The following is a 19,842-nucleotide window of genomic DNA, read 5'->3' as shown; positions in this document are numbered from 1 at the left end:
AGAACAGCCAGAACTATGTAGAGACATCCCATCTCAAAACATCTCCATAGACATTTTTTTTTCTTAAAGACACATTAAAATCACTGAAAGTAATGAACATAAAGAAAATATTTTTTGCTAAATATCCAAGGCTGTAGATCAAATGGGGCAGGGATGTTATGCACTTTTTATTTCAAACCCTATACTGTTTGATATCTACAGACTCGGCCCTGTGTTCCCTGTCTTTACTTAAATAGAAATTCTCAAGGTCATTACTTTCACTGATATAGGATTATTTTCTGGAAGGATCTTTGTGTGTTTTCACATGGAGAAAGCCACTACATGTAATATCAAGGCACAGCTACAAGAAAGGAAATTACAGAGCTATCTTACTTCATGGACTCATGTTAGACTTACAATCTACAACATCACTCCAACCTGAGGACATTAGCAAGGTGGCAATATAGAAAATTTCTTATCTCATGCTAGCATATGGTACATAACAAAACCAACATTTACCGACAACATTATTCAGCAAGATCTCTAAAATAGTTAGGAGCTTGCCACAACGTTAGAATAAGACATTAAGTTTAGGTAAGTAAGAAACAAGGATGATCATTTCTTGGATATTATTTTCAGACAATTTTTCCTTCCCTAATTAGACTAATAAAATGAGAGGAAATCCAAGAAAAGCAACCAATTCTGTGTGAGATGGAGGAGGAGAGACAACTGGAACATGGCAGGTTTCAAGTCAACAGCAGAAACAGGGCTCAGAAAACTGAATACGGAACTATGAGAGTCACCAGAAAAAACAACCATTTTGTCACTGTCTCAAGGATGAACACAGGACTAATTCCCACAGTATAAAATAGGAACAGTGAGACAGTAGTGCATCTTGGTCAGAATATCAGTGCCACAGACACTGGAGACCAGGAAGTGTGTAGATTGTAGATGGATGTGCTTTTATCTATCTACAGATTCCCTGGAACAGGAGTTACAGACAGTTGTGAGCTACCATGTGGGCGCTGGAAATGGAACCCTGGTCCTCTAGAAGAGCAGCAAGTGCTCTTACCACTAAACCATCTCTCCAGACCCTGGATATGTTTCTATATGAAATCACTTTACACCAGTTGAAATACTTTCAGGTCTGGCTTCGGCAAGTCCTGTAGTATGTAAACATAATTATAAAAGATCATGCCTGAAATTTATAATGAAATGAAAACAGTAAGAATTCATATGAAAAGTATAGACGTTACTAAGAGTTATGAGACATACAGAAAGCTCTGCAAAAAGTGCTAGTAGGTGCTTTACTTTCAAAGTAAAGTATCTTTGATGCAAAATGCTTCAAAACCTGAGAGAGTGGCTGGAGAGATGATGGCTCAGTGGGTAAGGATATAGGGTGCTGTTCGAGAGAACCCAGGCTGAATGTGCAGCACAAACGTGGCAGCTGCACCCTTCTCCAGCTCCAGCTCCAGGGCATGCAGGGGCATCAAATACACAAGTAGTGTACAGATACACACGCAGACAAGGCCCCCAGACATAGAAATTATACACATTTGGGGCTGGAAAGATGGCTAAGCGGTTACATGCATTGACTGCTCTTTCGGAGGCCCTGGGTTCAATTCCAAGCACCCATTTGGTAGCTCACGACTGTCTGAAACTCCAAGATCTGACACCCTCGCATAGACTACATGCAGGCAAAACACCAATGTACCGAAAACAGGAGTAAATAAATTACATACATAGGTACATAAAAATGAAAATAAATTGAAAAAGAATAGAAACAAAACAAAAACAGCAACAACAAAAGAAGATTAAAATACACATTTCCTTCCATAAATCCACTTCCAATCTGAGGATACGAAATACTGAAGACATTTTAAACCGATCTCTGTGGTGGTTTGAAGGAGAATGCCCTGCACAGGCTCATCTATTTGCATGCCTAGCCCTCAGTGGATGGACTGAGGAAGGATAGGAGGTGTGTCCTTGTTGCAAAAGTATCACTGGGAGTATACTTTAAGGTTTCAAAAGCCAACACCAGGCCAGATGTCACTCTGCTTGCTGACTTTGGAGAACAATGTAAAGTGTTTAGCTTCTCTCCCAGCACCAAGCCATCCACAGCCTGCCACTCTGTTCCCCACCATGATAACAGACTAACGCTTTGACACTATACACAAACCACCAATTACACGCTTTCTTTTACACTGAGTTCCCTTGGCTATGGTGTTGCTTCATAGCAATAGTGACCAAGACAATATCCCATCGTGCTCAGAGAGCACTTATACTAAAACTGGAATGAGATCCAGATTAGAAGTCCAAGGCCAGCTTATTCAAGGAATGGAGCTCCAGGACAGCTAGGGCTACTTGGAGAAACCCTGTCTCAAAAAACAAACAAACAATAGCAATGAAAACCATGTATTATTGGCCTGAAGACAGATAATTGAAAACAAGGATGGTTACTGAGACGGAATCCCTCTCCCTCATAGTCAAATAAGAATGCATTTGCATTCTACAGTACTTTGAAGATAGTACCTGCGGGATAAGAACAATGTCTTCTGACACTGACAGTAAGGCGCATTTTTTTTTTTTTTTTTTTTTAGGTTTTCCGAGACAGGGTTTCTCTGTGGCTTTGGAGTCTGTCCTGGAACTCGCTCTGTAGACCAGGCTGGCAGAGATCCGCCTGCCTCTGCCTCCCGAGTGCTGGAATTAAAGGCGTGTGCCACCAACGCCCCGCCAGTAAGGCACATCTTAAGAACACCCTGCTAAGTAATCTAGAATTGCCTCTAGTGGGACAGAACATGGCAAAACCATTTTCTGATTTTTCTCCCTCTTTCACTTAAGTCCGTCACTTCCGTCTTTTCATTCACTCATCCCTACCTGGTCTGGCCACCATCTCCTCTTTCTTCACATTGCAGGCCATTTGGATTTGCTCTAGACAGGGGACCAGGTCTGCCTTGCACGAAATAATACCTGTGTATTAGAAAGAGGTACATGATTTTGCTGGATTCTATCGAACATAATATCTTAAAGAGATAACGCAGTAGAAGACGCTAGAAATGATTCACCAGCCATTATTTCATATAAGAATCTTAAAAATATATTTATGAAGTCCTAACCAGATGGCTCAATGGTCAGAAGGACCCAGTTTTGATTCCCAGCACCTGTGGAAAGTTCACACCCCTCTGTAACTTCAGATTCAGGGGGCCTTTGCTTCCTTCTGATGGCTTAGTTGGGCAGCCTGAGCACTCGTGTACACGCAGGCTAGCACCCATGCATAAAATAAAATAAAGACAGCATAAGAAAGACCTAGGGAGCATTTTCAGTTTTGCAGACTGAGTTCTGCTTCCCATTCAGACTAAGTCAAACGCAATGATGGAAACGGAACTTGAGGATTTGGTAGGAATATTATCTGCTTCGGTGAGTATCAAATGCCACAATGGAAACGTAAGGATGGGGCTGGGAACATAATCAGTTTCTGAATGAATCCACAACCCTGATGGAAATGACACTTCCGGATGTGCATGGAAACGCCTGCTACTGGGTCTCTCTGAATGTTTTGTAGACCTACCTAAAAGGAAGGCTTCATAATGCCCCCAAAAGGGAAAACAGGAAGAAGACATCAAACACCAGGGAGAAGCATTAATTAGTATTACCTCATTTCCTACAGTTTCTAAGACAGCTACCCAGTGAGTCTCCACCCCTACAAAGTAGGCATAAACCAAGGATAAGTTACAAATTCTGCGAGAAAAATATCCTCACCCAGAGAGACCAGGTTGCTGTAATTCTCCAACATCACATCAATGTACAAAGTCCTCTGAGCAGAGTCCAGGCATTCCCACTCCTCCTGTGTGAAGTCCACAGCCACATCCTGGAATGTCAACAGACCCTGAAATGACAATAGATTTACCATATGTAGAGTACTTTTCCTGGATACAAAGAATACAAGGGGAACTGCGCCATTTTTTTTCTGCTGTAAATGAGGGAGCACAGATATTCAGTAAGATGCTTTCTGGAGTGAGGATACCCAAAAAAAATGCACCACCTAACTGGGAAAACAGGATAGTACCATATTCCCAGAAACAATATACTTTTAGGGCACATAAGATGTAAATTCAAAGTCCGGACAGAGAAATATACCTTTTTTAGATCAAGGCTGCGGTTCATTTCACACAGAATCAATATATGCATCTCAGACAGAAAATTTGTGACAAGCAAAATTATGCTTCTAAATGCCAAAATGGTAGAATAGTGACACTGGATTCATCTTTTCTGTAGTTTGGTCTTATCAAACTGTATTCTTTTTTTATGTAATTTTATTTATTTATTGTGTGCATTGGTGTTTTTCCTACAAGTATGTCTGTGTAAGGGTGCCAGATGCTTTGGAACTGGAGTTACAGACAGATGTGAGCTGCCATGTGGGTGCTGGGAATTGAACCAGGGTTCTCTAAAAGAATAGTCAGTGCTCTTAACCACTGAGCCATCTCTCCAGCCCCTCAAATTGTATTCTAATAAGCTCTGTTGAGCTAAGGATCTAGGATCCATGATGCAGTCCCACAATTTTGTATAGCAAAGAAGCAGAACTTGGGAGGCAGAATCTATGGATGAACTTAATGTCAAAAGGTTTTAAATACTAGGTGTGGTGGAAGACAACTTAAATCCTATCGCTCGGAAGGCAGAAGTAGGCCAGTCTCTTTGCATTTCAGGTTTACTGCAAAGTGAGACACTGTCTTAAAATAATAAACAAACAAACAAATAGTAAGTAAGTCTGTCAGAGTTCTGGTTTTCTCATAGTAATAAGGGAGCAGCAACAATCCAAACCGCCAAGATCCAAACATTCACCATATAATGAGATTATTTTGGCAGCCATGAAGTACAGGTAAAAATGAGGGCCAGGCCGGGCAGTGGTGGTGCTCGTCTTTAATCCCAGAACTCGGGAGGCAGAGGCAGGTGGATCTCTGTGAATTCGAGACCAGCCTGGTCTGTAAGAGGTAGATCTAGGACACCCTCCAAAGCCAGAGAAACCCTGCCTCGAAAAACACACAAGAAAAACAAACAAACAAACACACAGGGCTGGCTGGTGGTGGCATGCATCTGTAATCTCACCACTTGGGAGGCAGAGGCAGGCAGATCTTTGATCTACAGAATGAGTTCTATGGCAGCCAGGAAAAATAGTGAAACCCTGTATCAGAAAGGAAGAAACAGAGAGAGAGAGAAAGAAGGAAAGAGAGAGAGAGAGAGGAAAGCAGGGAGGGAAGGAAGGAAGGAAGGAAGGAGAGAATCAATGAAATTACAAATCGTTTGTTTGTTTGTTTTTTGTTTTTATGAGACAGGGTTTCTCTGTATTGTTTTGGGGGCTGTCGGTCCAGCCTGGCCTGGAACTCACAGAGATCTGCCTGCCTCTGCCTCCCGAGTGCTGGAATTAAAGGCGTGAGCCACCACAGCCCGGCTGAAACTACACTCTGAATCTACTGACAAGAGCATTGCTTTAGGCCAGCAGTTCTCAATCTCCCTAACACTGTGACCCTTTAATACAGTTCCAGGTTTGCCAAGGGGGTCATGACCCACGGGTTGAGAACCGCTGCTTTAGGCTAAGATGATGCACAGAACTACAGTGTTCTGCACTCTAGACAACTTGAATATATTCTGCAGGAGGGTCAGAGGGAGTGGGGTCTCTTCTAAGACTACCCTTTCGTGAACAGTTCACTGATGCCAGTGAGGTGCTCCAGGTGTCTGAATGTGCACTTTCAAAAAACTGGTTTAAGGAAATCTGATAGATCCCTCAAACAGGGCCTCTGTGGAACATGGTTTTCCTCACTAATATATAAGATATGCATCCATCCTCTGTAGCTGTCGGGTAGCCACACATTTCTCTGATCATCAATCACAGTGAAAAACAGTTTTAGAATTGCAGGTCTTAGATTCTTTTTCTCTTACAAATATAAGCAGGGAAAAATGGATGGTGGGAAGGCTGTGTTTTTTTTAAAGGTTTATTTATTTAGTATACGTACAGTGTTCTGTCTGCATGTATGCCTGCAGGCCAGAAGATATTACCGGATCTTTTTTTTTTTTTTTTGGTTTTTCAAGACAGATTTTCTCTGTATTGTTTTGGAGGCTGTCCTGGAACTCGCTCTGTAGACCAGGCTGTCCTCAAACTCACAGAGATCTGCCTGCCTCTGCCTCCCGAGTGCTGGGATTAAAGGTGTGTGCCACCAACCCTCGGCTGATACCAGAGCTTATTACAGATGATTGTGAGCTACCATGTGGATGCTGGGAATTGAACTCAGAACCTCTGGAAGAGCAGCCAGTGCTCTTAACTTCTGGCTATCTCCTCTCCAGCCCGTTAATCTTATCTATCAGAAGAAAAGGAAAAACAAACATTTTAGATAGCATAACACAGATTAAGGGCCTGCAGTGTTTTCATAGATAACAATTCTATAGACCAGAAGCAGGCATGACACTGACCTGGGATGTATTTATTGGAGAACCCGCCATTTTTCCTCTTCTTGCAACTTTTGTACAATTGTGTCCAAAAGATAAACCTAAAATTTGTATTAAAAGCTGTTAGGAACAAAGCCATATACCACATCAAAAGATCCAAACACTAGAATAATACCAAATGTCTTGTCAATATTCCTATAGCCAGGACTCTGTTATTACACCCAGGCAACATGTCTATAACAGTTGGCAAAGAGACAAGTGCATTTGAAGACAATCATGAATTAACAGGCCATCTCACCCAAACACACTAAAGATAATAAGTAGAGCAGACTACGCATGCAAGAATGAGAGAAGAGAAAATGGGGGAATACCGATCAGTCTTCCAAAGGATCCAGGTTCAAATCACATGGCAGACAATAACCATCGGTAACTCCAGGAGACATGATGCCCTCGGATCTCTACAGGCACCGGGCTTACACATGGTGCAGTGATATACACATGAGCAAAATACCCTTACACATAAACTAAGATAAAACAAACAGAAACACAAGACACGGAGAGGACTTATCTGAGAGGACACAAGAAATGAGATACACACGAGCAATGGATGACTATAGGAGACTTGAGAATAAACCAGGCACTGAGTTTGAGGCCAGCCTGGTCTACAGAGTCAGTTCCAGAACAAGCTCCAAGCTACACAGAGAAACCCTGTCTTGAAAAAACAAATAAGGGGCTGGAGAGATGGCTCAGAGGTTAAGAGCTCTGGCTGCTCTTCCAGAGGTCCTGAGTTCAATTCCCAGCAACGACATGGTGGCTCACAACCATCTACAATTCAATCTGGTGCCCTCTTCTGGTATGTAGGCAGAACACTGTATATGTAATAAATAAATCTTAAACAAAACAAAAGAAAAACCAAATAAGTAAACAAGTAAATTAATTAAATAAAACACAAAAATAAACCAGGTACAACATAGCAAAGCACTGTAACAGAGAAGGAAAAAAAATAGTACCAATAATACAGCCACCTACAACACCAACAACATTATAGGGGAAAAATCCCAAGAACAAAGTAGAAAGAGAAATGTCACCCGACAAAGTCCTGTTCAACAAAAACTCATGATGTAATTCCTAGAGCTACGAAGAAATGGAACACGGTTCAATACCATAAAGGACATGTGTATCCCACCTAGGCCAACAGTACACAGAGAGGAAAGTGAACGTCGTTACCAGGAACACTGCAACAAAATGAAAACGCACACTTCTTCCGTTTCATTTAATGTGGAGCTATGGTGGCTAGCAAGAGAAATTTGAAAAAAAAAAAAAAACAACAACAACAAACAAAACAAAAAAGCAAAAAAGATAGAGATAGGAAATAAAGACTCCAAACTACTCTTTTCAACAATGGTGTGATCACCGAAATAAAACTCCCTACTGAGAGTTAGGTGTGGTAGCACCTGACACTAATCCCAGCAAGGCCAGCCTGGCCTACAAAATGAGTTCTGGGTCAGCCAGGGCTGTTACAGAGAGAAACCCTGTCTAGAAAACAACAAAAAAACAATACAAACAAAATACCCCTTAGAACACAAAAACTTCCCTACTGACAAACATAAAGAACCTTAGATTTGATAAATGCTTGAATAATGAGTAACACAAAATCACTACTTTTTAAAAAAATATATCAATAGCAAGGATGTTGAAAAACAAATTAAGAAACTAACCCATAAACATTAACTTAAAATACACCCAGGAGACAAGCATGGCGGCACAAGCCTCTGATCCCAGAGCTCAGGAAACAGAAGCAGGTAGATGATCTACAAAGTAAGTTCCAGAACATCCAGAACAGTCAGAACTACATAGTGAGACCCTCTCCTCTCTCTCTCTCTCTCTCTCTCTCTCTCTCTCTCTCTCTCTCTCTCTCTCTCTCTCTCTCTCCCTCCCTCCCTCCCTCCCTCCCTCCCTCCCTCCCTCCCTCCCTCCCTCCCTCCCTCCCTCCCTCCCTCCCTCCCTCCCTCTCTCTCTCTCTCTCTCCTTTCTATTTCAAGATAGGGTTTCTCTGTAGCTTTGGAGGTTGTCCTGGACTGGCTGGACTCGAACTCACAGAGATCTGACTCACTGTCACCCCAGTGCTGGGATTAAAGGTATGCACCGCCATCACTGGACTCTGACTTTGACTTCTATTATGAAAAATTTTAGACACTCAAAAAAGTGAAAAATATAACAAAGAAATTCATTTCCATGCACACTGACAGAGAAAAATGAACAGTATAAATTCCTATATTACCAACAACAGAGACTGATCTATTAAAACTGAGATCTCAGGTCATCCACAGAGCCACATGACCAACATGTACTACCAGAAGAGTAGACACAGCCCAGGGCAAGGTAGTAGCAGATTCAGAACCATCTGAAGAAGCTGAGACCATCTATAATTTTATCAAAATGACAACATCTTAAGCTGCAAGATAGGTAGTCTCTTCAACTAATGGTGTTGGTCAAAGTTATCTATCCACACACCATGTATGAACCTGGGTCTGATTCTCTCCCCCAAGCAATGAATCACAGACTTTGAGCTGGAAGAGTGAACCTGCAGAGTAACACAAAGGAGAAAAGTGGCCATAAGTGGACACAGGGAACTGAATGGAACTACAGATTACTCGGCCCGGACAGCGCCGCACTCAAGGTCTTAACAATAAACAAGGGGGTAGATGCAGGAGGAAGAACACACAGAGATACTGTCAGCAGGAAATTCCAGTAGCGTTGGTGGTGCACACCTTTAATCCCAGCACTCGGGAGGCAGAGGCAAGTAGATCTCTGTGAGTTCAAGGCCAGCCTGGTCTACAGAGTGAGTTCCAGGACAGGCTCCAAAGCTATGCAGGGAAACTGTTTCGAAAAACCAAAAGAAACAAAAAACAAGGAATTCCAGCTCACTGCAGCCACCATGCAAGTAAATGTGTACCTTTTTGAACAACCAAACAAGCAAGCAAAACATTAAAATAAAATTAAATTAAAAATTTACGTAAGATTCAACTATACCACACATAGGGTTCTGTGGATCACTACTAACTGAATCACATTCTTGTAATGAATGACTTAATGAAGTTTATAAAGTAATAAAAATACCAACAAGGGATAGAGTAATGGCTCAGAGGTTAAGAACACTAGCTGTTCTTCCAGAGGTGCTAAATTCAATTTCCAGCACCCACATGGAGGCTCACAACTATGAGATCTGGTGCCCTCTTCTGGCAAGCATGCATATATGCAGGCAGAACACTGTATACATAATAAATAAGTCTTATAAAAGACAAAAGATCTCAGAAAGAGGAAAAGATATAAGTTGAAACCAATGTGAATTTGCTTTTGCTTGTTTGGTTGTTTAATAAGAAATCACTGTGCTAGGGTGGTCATTGAGAAAATGTATAGATGATGCTGAAATGAAATTTATAAAGAAATAAACTATAAAAATGCCAATGAAAGACAAAAGAACTCACAAAGAGGAAAGGGCATATAAGAAATAGAGGAAACATTGTCAAAATGTTATGAGTTTGATCTTTCCTTTCAGTGATTTCTTCAAATACAAATGAATATTACCCAAAGAACAGATGCAAATACACAGAGAGAGAGAGAGAGAGAGAAACAGAAAGAAAAACTGAAAACACAGCAATTCATTTCAAACCTAAAAACACAAAATACTAAGATCAAAGGAATTTAACAAAACATTTCATGAGTCCACGAAGTAGCGTCACAACCCTTTAATCTTAGCACTGGGAGGCAGAGACAGTCTGGTCTACAGTTTCCACACAGCAGCAGAGGTCTAACAATCTTCTCAAGCATCAAGGAACATGCTCTACTATGCTCAAATCTTAGAAATAAAACAAGTCACCAGGCAGTGGTGGTGTATGCTTTTAATCCCAGCAATCAGGGAGTGGAGGCAATTATATCTCTTAGTTGAAGGCCAGCCTGGTCTACAGAGTGAGCAGAGAAATCCCGTCAAAAGAAGGAAAGGGAGGGAGGGAATATGTGATGTGAAAACCGGCAGCTGGCATGTTCTTATTCAAACTTGAAAAGACAGTGTAGAAGGAGGTTTGCCTTCTGTAATGCTGCTAAGAAATTCCTAACAAAATCTTCCCGGCATTGTGTACAAATTGAGAAAGTAATCCTAAAGTGATATTAAATTGTAGGAAACCACAAACATTTCTAAAAAAAATCTTCAAAAGAAGATCAAACCCAAAGGCGATTTGAAAAACCCGTTGAAATGGTAACAATAAGAGCATTGAGTGTTGACCTGAAGACAGACAGGAGGTGTCAATGGGAGGACAATGCACATGGAGCTTAATACTGTGGAGAGATAGTAAGCAAATTCTTAGCATGGCTTTAGGAAGTGGAGAAGTTAACCCTAACAAGAAACAGAATTTGAAGGAACAAGAAGCTACAAACTTTTGAGAGCAGAGGAAAATGAAAGGCATCAATTTTCCTAATTTTATAAAACATTAAAATTATAGTAACGAAAACTGATATTGATGAGGATGTGATCAGTGATATGCATTCAAGAGGGCCAGGAGTCAATCGAATGCGCAGTCAAATATTATTTCTTACTATTATTTCTTACATAGAAAGCCACCTAACACCTACAACAGGATGATCCCGAGGAGATTATTCTCAGTGGAACTCTCCAGAATCATTTCTAATGAAACAGAATGTGGCAAAAACAATTTCATGTCTGGTTTCCTCTGTCGCTTGAGCCCCTCACCAACCTCAATCAACCAACATACCTAGATCCTCAGCTGCTGTCTCCCTTCTCTTCACCAGACAGGGCTGGTTCTGCTGCACAGGGGGTCAAGTTGATCAGGGAGACCTGCACATGGGAAAGGGATTGTTCAGGAAGCTCTTGGATTTCCGGCAGAGTACTGTGTTCAGCAGATACAGAGAAAACAAAATAGAGGATTCTAGAAATGATTCCCCAGCTGTCGTGTAGTGTCAGAACACTGAAAAATATTCTGGGAGCATTTTCAGTCAGAGTAACTTGAGCTCCACTTCCAGCCACAGTCAAGGCTGGCTGGTAGGATGGCTCAGTGGGTAAGAGTTCTGGCTGCTCTTCTAGAGAACCGGTTGAGCAACAGTACCCACATGGTGGCTCACAACCATCCACAATTCCAACTCCAGGGGATCTGTCCCCTTCTTCTGGACTCTGTAGGCACCAGGCATAAATGTGGTACAGACATACAGGCAAACATGAACCAGCAAATTAAAAAAACCCTCACGAGTGGAAATGAAACTTCATGATTGAGGTGACAGTATTATACACTCGTGGAACAAAACCGAAAGAAACTGAACACTTCCCCAAACGAAAAGCATGAAGAGTAACGAGAAAGTTTTCTCTTTTCCTGCGCTGAGAATTTCTCACTGTCATGAGACGTGAGGTTCATCCCCACGAAGCTCACACACATGCAGCACAGTTTGAGAAGGAGCCCGAGAAAGAATAGTACAGGAAAACGGTACCCAAACTGCTGTAAATTCTGCTGCGGAAATCTCTCTGGAATGGCCACTCTTTAACGGTTGGGAGTGGGTGGACTGAAGTTGGGGTAGCTCTGAACGGTTTCCATTCTCCAGTTCAGTTAGCATCTGCATTTTATAATCTGCAGCCACAAGGTGAGGCCAGGAAAAAAAAGCAAGCAGGACTTCCCAGAATCACAAAGGCTTGGGCACTTTTCAAACGTACAACATTCAGTCACGCATGGTAAAACGCCTGTGGTAAGGTTGCTAGGGGCAATGACGTAGTTTCAGCAACTTCTCCAGGTCATTCTGTTCCAAGTAGCAAGATGAAGTCATGCTTGCCAATTAGCTCTAAAAGCACTGCTTTAGGCAGGGTGTTGGTGGCACACGCCTTTAATCCCAGCAGTTGGGTGGTAGAGGCAGGTGGATCTCTGGGAGTTTGAGGCCAGCCTGGTCTACAGATGGAGTTCCAGGACAGCCTCTAAACCAATACAGAGAAACCCTGTCTCAAGAAAAAAAAGCCAAAAAACAAAAAACCAGATCCTGAAATAAAAAGCAACACTTTGTGTGTGTGTGTGGGGGGGGGGTCCAGCCTTTAATCCTAGCACTCTAGAGGCAGAGGCAGTTTGAGGCCAGCCTGGTTTAGAGTTTCAGGACACCCAGAACTGTTAACACAAGAAAACCCCCTACTTCAAACCCACCCCCCCAAAAAGCCAGAGTTTGGCCGTGTGTCCACGTGCTATATTCTTGAACCAAGGAGACAAAAGAAAATAAGAGACCTTGAACTTACAGAGACCCATCTGCCTCTGTCTCCTGAGTCCTGGGATTAAAGGTGTGTGCCACCACTGCCCAGCTACCGCTGTGGTTAGCTTTTGCATTCTGATCTCCAGGCAACCTTTATTAGATCATAAGTACAAATATTGCCACGTAGGTGAGCTGTCACAATTACTCAAAAATCCCTACTGAGATGCTTGCTGTCCTATACAGTGCTGAATAAGGATGGCCTGATAGCCTCACTCTCAGCGTTCATAAGTCACATGAGAATACAAATAAAGCCTGGCGTTGGTGGCGTATGCCTTTAATTCCAGCACTGGGGAGGCAGAGGCAGGTGGATCTCTGAGAGTTCCAGACCAGCCTGGTCTACAGAGCGAGTTCCAGGACAGCCTCCAAAACAATACAGAGAAACCCTGTCTCGAACCCCACCCCTCAAAACAACAACAAAATATAATGTATACATTTCAGATGCAAAATCAACGGTAAAATTCTGCATGGTAAATGCTTACAACCATGACTGTGGAGTTTGCTAAGACATATTTGTGATCCAAACAAACCTACAGTCGACCCTTAAGCGGTTAATATCTAACACGCGTTTTAGGTTGACAATCAAGTTCTGATTACCACTCTCTTGAACAGGGGAAATGGCAGAACACGAGAGATGAAAAGCATGGATAATTTAAAATTTTTAAGAGTTTGTTGTTTCGGAAGTAGCAAACAGAACACTGTTAGAAACAGCAACACATAGATTCGGTTCTGCCAGATTTATTTTGAAGAGACTATTTTAAAAATCATACAATAAAAAAATCAGGATCAGTCCAGTTCATACAATCTAAAATGCACCGACAAGGGAAAGACACCCACATCAGAATTTGGGAGCCGGCTTCCCGATGAGCAGCAGAGAAACCGCTCGCACCCCGTCCCCGCCCTCCCGGGTCCCAGCCCCGCGGCTCCTCTGACCTGGGAGGTTCCAGGGCCGCCGGGCTGCGGTTCCCGCCACTGAGCTGCTGCTGACGCTGACTTTCCCAGGCGGCCCCAAGCGGACACTGCGGCTCCGCGGCACTCACATCTGCATAACGCGTCTCCAGAGATTGCACAAGGAATGGCGAATTTGCTGTGCCTGCCGCCTTTTTGGGGAGCCGAACCTACCCTGGTCCCGCCCACTTACTTCCTTTTTCCGCCCAGTTTCCCTAGCCCGCCCATCTGTGCAGGTGACCAAGGTCCAATGGGCGGCGCCCTTGACATAGGTGACATTCTGGCTCGGGTTGTGACACCCGGTTCCTCCCCTCTGCACTAGCAATGGCTTGTGGGAAGTTCCGCCGTTTAGGGGAAAATCGCTTCTCCGCAGCAGGTTAGCTGGCTCTGTTCAGCAGGCAATCGAAGTAGATATGTCACTCTTTGCCAGGAGTGGTGGCACCTTGCTAGGGAGGCAGACGCAGGTGGATACCTAAGATCCATGCTAGCCTGGTGTACAGAGGGAGTTCCAGGACAGTCAGGGCTACACAGAGAAACCCTGTGGGGGGGGGGGGGGAAGAAGGGCGGACAGCGGGGGAGAAAACCAAACCAACAGCTACCTACCTACCTACCTACCTACCTATCTACCTACCTACATACCTACCTACCTAGCTGTCTATCATCTACCTATCTACCTACCTACCTACCTACCTGTCTATCTACCTACCTACCTAGCTGTCTGTCTTTCTACCTATCAACTATCGAGGACAAGGAAATGGGTGCAAAAAGCTGTCTAACTACTCTTGGGCTCATCTTTGAACTAAGGTCAAATGAGTGAGCTGTAGCATTTTATTGTTTTGTCCTCATACCTGGCTGTGGCCTTCAAAGGACTATGAAGTTTCTTGTAACTCTGGGGTACTCAGCCCCTTCCTGCTAATACAGGATGTGTCCCGGCTTATGTGAATGAGCCCACCATATGCCAAGCAGCACCTGAGAACTCTCTGGGAGGGATGTGGCCAAGCTTCGTAATAAAAGAATAAAACCAACTTTCTGAAACCTTCCTTCCTGCATGTCAGAGGAAATGGATGGTTAACAGGGTCAATTTACCACCTAAAAATAGAAGATGAAAAGCTGTAGAGAAGGATATTCATGATAGGGTAACCCCGCAGACATTTCTGATATTCTGTGGAACAGTGGCCTTCATTCAGGGTGGGCTGAGGCTTTACCATACAACAACATAAAAGGACACTAGAAATCACACTAGTGATGTGGACATGGTTCCAGGAACACAAAGTCCAAACCATGAGAGAAAAATCAGAAGAAATAAAACCCTCCTCCCCACAAAAGAGATTTTAGGAAGAAACAAACAAACAAACAAAAAAACCCGATAAACTGGCCTGGTGGTATGCCTTTAATCCCAGCACTCTGATGGAAGGGGAAGGTGGATATCTGTAAGTTCCAGTCCCCTTGTCTAGATAGAGTTACAGGCCAGTCAAGGCTTCATAGTAAGGCTCTGTCTCAACAACAAAATTAAAGGGATGTTTCAAAAGAAAATGCCCCACCTTAAAACAAAACAAAAAAAAACCCTCATGATTGGTGATGAGGATTAAAAAGCACGTGTCTTCTTTCATATAAAACAGAAAATACAGGGTTTTTGCAAATTGCCTAGAAAGCATTTAATTGGTTTTTAATTGGGTCATTTAAGATGTATTATCATGTTTTTAGCTGTATACATGTATACTTGCCTAGATACAATCATGTCTTTGTATATGGATGATAGCAAGATTATGGATTTTTTCCCCTCTGGGAATAGTACTGAAATATTGTATATAACAAATAGGATGTAAGAGGATTGGAAGATCCCCCAGGTCAAACTTAAACGAATCTTAGTAAGTCACCAACAGTGTCATGGTGCATTGTTATGCCTCATTGTTGACATTGGTGGGGGAAACACTGAAAATTGTTATACATAAATAGTGCGATTTTAGAAGTACTGATCTGCCACAGAGGCTGGGAAAACACATGGGTCTTAAAATATATTCTTTATTGATAAACAGACTGTCATCACCCCTAAGAAGCACTACTCTACTATGCAGGGATCCATGTTACATCTGCAGGAAGGAGAGATAAGCATTTTCCTTTGCATCTACACTTCACTTAGGAATCTGCCCTATGAATGTCAATGTTTCATCCTTCTGAGTGTCTTCAAGGATTGAACTAGATGACGTCTTCCTTCTCATCCATTTATTCAGGGATGAATTGCACAAGTCCCCTGCTACTATCCAAGCATATTCCTGTACATCCCCATGCAGAGAGGAATAGCATTCACAAAGACAGTCTCGGTGGAGAGTCTAACTGTAAGAGGTTTTTGGTGATAACAAGGAACATGTTTCTCATGGTTTTCTGGGGTGAGCAGCTCTGAGAGATGGTGACATATAGGTGCCCTGAGCTCACTGCCTATAGTAGGAAAGTCAAGTGAGCATTTATCTAGGTAGCTAGACTCTCTAAGAGGGTTGCAAACTCTCTGGGGAAATGATCTGGAACCTAGTCCTGGATGATGCCAGGATTAGGAAAGAGGAGTGATTCTTGCAGTATAAGTTGAGACATCAAAGAGCGTCACAGTCACTTCTGCGATAGCCTATGTCCATGTAGAGTTCTGCCTGATGCCACACTTGTAATAAACACCAGGACACATCAACAGGGAGTACATAAAAATGTGCAGAGTGTATCTAAATTGCAAAGAGAACAGAAACATCTTTGACCCTACTATATGAAGTAGCAAACTGTGAGAATAAGGGGACGGAGAGATGGCTCAGCGGTTAATAGCACTGGCTGCTCTTCCAGAGGACCTGAATTCAATTCCTAGCAACCACATCGTGGCTCACAACCATCTGTAATGAGATCTGGTGCCCGCTTCTGGACTGCAGGGATATATGGAGGCAGAACACTGTATACATAATAATAAATACATATGAAAAAAATGTCCCCTCTGATGATTTGAGCTGCTTTTGGGTGAGACATTCATTCCTGAAATTCCACAGGCAGCATTTAAGCAAGAATCACAACTTCCCACCCCCACAGGATTTGTGTAGATTAGGCTGACCTTGAACTCAGAGGCTCACCAGCTTTTCCCTCCTGAATGCTGGTATTAAAGGCATGTGCCACCACTGCCCAGCTCGGTATTTTTCAGTCTACAAAGAATCTCATATTTGCTCTGGTTTCTCTGAGGTGCCTGTTATGCTAATTGAATTAATGAGAGAGGGGGGGGTTGGGGCGTACCAGAGAGCCTGAGGCGATACCTCAGTAGTTCAGAGCATTTGTTGCTGTTCCAGAGGATTGAGCTCTGATTCCCAGCACTCACAACCATCTGCAACCCCAGTTCAGAAAGTGATGTTCTCTTCTGAATCCCACGAACAGCAGGCACATACGAGCTGCCCATACTACATGGAGTCTATTAGTCACCATTCTGCTTCTGTGAAGAGACACCACAACCATGACAGGTTTTCTCAGTGTAACAGCCCTAGCTGATCTGGAACTCTCTCTGTAGACTACCAGGCTGGCCTTGAACTCACAGAGGATCCGCGTACCTCTGCCTCCCAAGTGCTGGGACTACAGGTGTGCACCGCCTCTGCTTGGCCCCAAGGCAACTCTTAGAGAGGAATGTATTTAATTGGAGGCTTGCTTACAGTTTCAGAGGTTTAGTCCATTATCATAGCAGCCCACGAGTGGCTGGAGCCTAGTTGTATCCTAAGCCACAGGCCTAGAGGGGGAGAAAGAGGGAGAGGGACAGACAGAGACAGACAAGACACTGGGCCTGGTGTGGGCTTTTGAAACCTCAAAGCACACCCCCAGTGACACACCTCCTCCAACAAGGCCACACCTCCTAATGCTTTTCCAGGAGTGCAACTCCTTGATGACTAAGCATTCAAATACTATGGGAGCCATTCCTATTCAAGCCATCACCTCCAGGCAAGACATTCATACTCATAAAATGTATTTTTAAACGTGTAGATATAGGTCAAAATATCACAGCGCTTTATAAATACATATTTCTTATTCATCGAAAATTAGGCACACCTTTAATCCCAGCACTTAGCAGGCACATCTCTGAGTTCGAAGCCAGCCTGGTCTACAGAGGGAGTGCCAGGATAGCCTCCAAAGCTACACAGAGAAGCCCTGTCTCGAAATCCTCCCCCCAAAAAAATTAATATAACCAGGCATGGTGGCGCACACCTTTAATCCCAACACTTGGGAGGCAGAGGCAGGCAGATCGCTGTGAGTTTGAGGCTGGGCTGGACAGAAAGCCTCCAAAACAATAGAGAAACCCTGTCTCGTAAAACCAAAAAAAAAAAAAAAAAAAAGCAGAGGCCAACCTGGTCTACATAGTTAAGTTCTAGGGTACTATACTTCGAGATCCTGGCTAAAAAAAAAAAAAAAAGTAATAATTTAGTCATTGGTACCACTCCTGGAATATATATTTTTAATTTATACTTACTGCATGTCTCCTGAATGTAAATTCCAATAATTGATGATGCTAACTCCATTTCTCCATTAATAGGATGTGTAGGGGTGTGTTCATCTGTACCTGCTTCTTGGAAATCGTTAAGACTCTGGGGTAAGTATAATGGCCACCAAATAAATATACCAGCTAGCACCTTTGACTTCCATGTGCTTAATGGTCTGATAAATGTTACCATCCCAGGGCATGAAACAAGTAAAGGCAGTAACAATAATATAATAAAGTCAATGGATTTGGGAAACTGTTCTGTGGAGCAGCAAAGTGCCACACCATATAGTAATGCCATCAGTCTCTGATGTCTTGATTGGGAATCAGGCTCTGGGCCATGGTTTCCCTGTCTGTCCTGGTATCAGCGGCATGTTCCACTCATGTGTGAGGATAATGATTCCCCTATTCCTCCAGAATCTAAGCTACAGAAACTATCCTGCTTCTCGGTGACACCGTTGAGACTGGTAATGCTTTTCTCCCATCATTCCTGAGGGTTTTGCCAGCGTGATTGTATGTGCACAGTGTTCTTGCCTGTGGCCTAGGAGTCAGGCGTCAGATCCCTGGGAAGTTCAAATGTGGAGTTATAGGTTGTAAGCTACAATTGAGTGCTGGAACCCAAACTCCCATCCTCTGGAAGAACAGGAGTGCTTTTAATCAGTGAACCCTCTCTCCACACTCAGAGGACTGGGCTCTGATTCCCAGCACCCACGACCATCCGCAACTCCAGTTCAGAAAGCCTTACTCTCATGATGGAGGGAATCTGCGTTATCCCACACAGGTGACCCAGCTGCCAGCTGAGACAGACTTCTTTAGCACCTGCTTCGACTGCAGATGGGACAAACACTCCACATTCCTTCCGCTTAGCTACACCGACTTTCATAAAAAACATGGGACTACTGGCTCATCTCAGAACCTGTAAATAATCATGATACTAAAAGTATCAACAAACAGCCACATGGCTCTTGTAAAGGGCTAAGAATAGTCTTAATTATGGCAAACCCATTAATAATATCACAAATTTGACATCACCAATGTTAATAGGTCAGGCTAGGGTGTGATTATATGATCCATGTTTTCATATGTTTCCCTGACGAAGTCTCAACACAATGACTTCCACCTAAAAATTATGTGACGGATATTGACTCAGAAACACGTCTGTCTGGCCTGTTCTACACCTCTGCCATTTCCGCTCACAGGGCTAGGATCGCAGATCCAAGCAGTTAATGGGATGGGCAGAAGAGAGAGGACCCGTCATCCGTGGATCACTCTTGCCTCCTATACCATGACCCAGCCACACTACACAAAACGTAAGTCAGAAGTGTTCAGCCCATGGGTCTCTGTTTCTAAGAAAATAAAGCACAGGCATGGCTGGTCTGTTTTCCTCATCTCCCACGTGGTACTGTTAGTGCACCCCTGAATCAAAAGCACCCGTGACGGCATGAAGCAGCCCAAATCCCAGCATGGCTAGGGAGAGGGGCTCCTCACACCACTAGCTGGAGTCAAACCCTAGAAGTAGCCAGAGTGTGAAAAACATTAAAGACATAACCGGTGGATGTGACACATGTATATGCTCGTGTACTGCTGGAAAGGTCCAGAGAGTGCAGGAAAATCGTTTCATTCAACTGGAAAACACAGTGATTCACACAGAAACAATAAGACACAATAGACATTAGACAAACAAGTGTATTGCAAAGAGGAAA

At 43.2% G+C, this 19,842-nt stretch overlaps 1 protein-coding gene across 16 annotated transcripts in view; it reads right to left on the bottom strand.

Moving 5' to 3' along the window:
- LOC110339213 (zinc finger protein 54) overlaps window positions 1–13,947 on the bottom strand; it is an 85,740-nt gene extending 71,793 nt beyond the window's left edge. For 2 of the 16 annotated variants that reach the window (XR_005872480.1, XR_005872479.1), the window contains exons 1-5: window positions 13,642–13,935; window positions 11,187–11,269; window positions 6,442–6,518; window positions 3,739–3,865; window positions 2,857–2,949 (exon numbers count right to left, since the gene is read on the bottom strand). Coding sequence is in view for 10 of the 16 variants with exons in the window: in XM_040733897.1 (XP_040589831.1) it covers window positions 2,857–2,949; window positions 3,739–3,865; window positions 6,442–6,471 (250 nt within the window). In the remaining 6 variants the exon portion in view is untranslated. Of the gene's footprint in view, window positions 1–2,856; window positions 2,950–3,738; window positions 3,866–6,441; window positions 6,519–11,186; window positions 11,270–11,913; window positions 12,003–13,641 lie in introns of those variants that run through there. The other 14 variants (XM_040733888.1, XM_040733891.1, XR_005872482.1 and 11 more) reach the window with 13 other exon arrangements.
- Between the last annotated feature and the right edge of the window lie 5,895 nt (window positions 13,948–19,842).

This window comes from Mesocricetus auratus, unplaced genomic scaffold (genome assembly GCF_017639785.1).
Source record: "Mesocricetus auratus isolate SY011 unplaced genomic scaffold, BCM_Maur_2.0 Super-Scaffold_100037, whole genome shotgun sequence".
NCBI lineage: Eukaryota > Metazoa > Chordata > Mammalia > Rodentia > Cricetidae > Mesocricetus > Mesocricetus auratus.
Note: the sequence above shows the minus strand (reverse complement) of the source record. Positions and strands in the feature narration are given on the sequence as shown.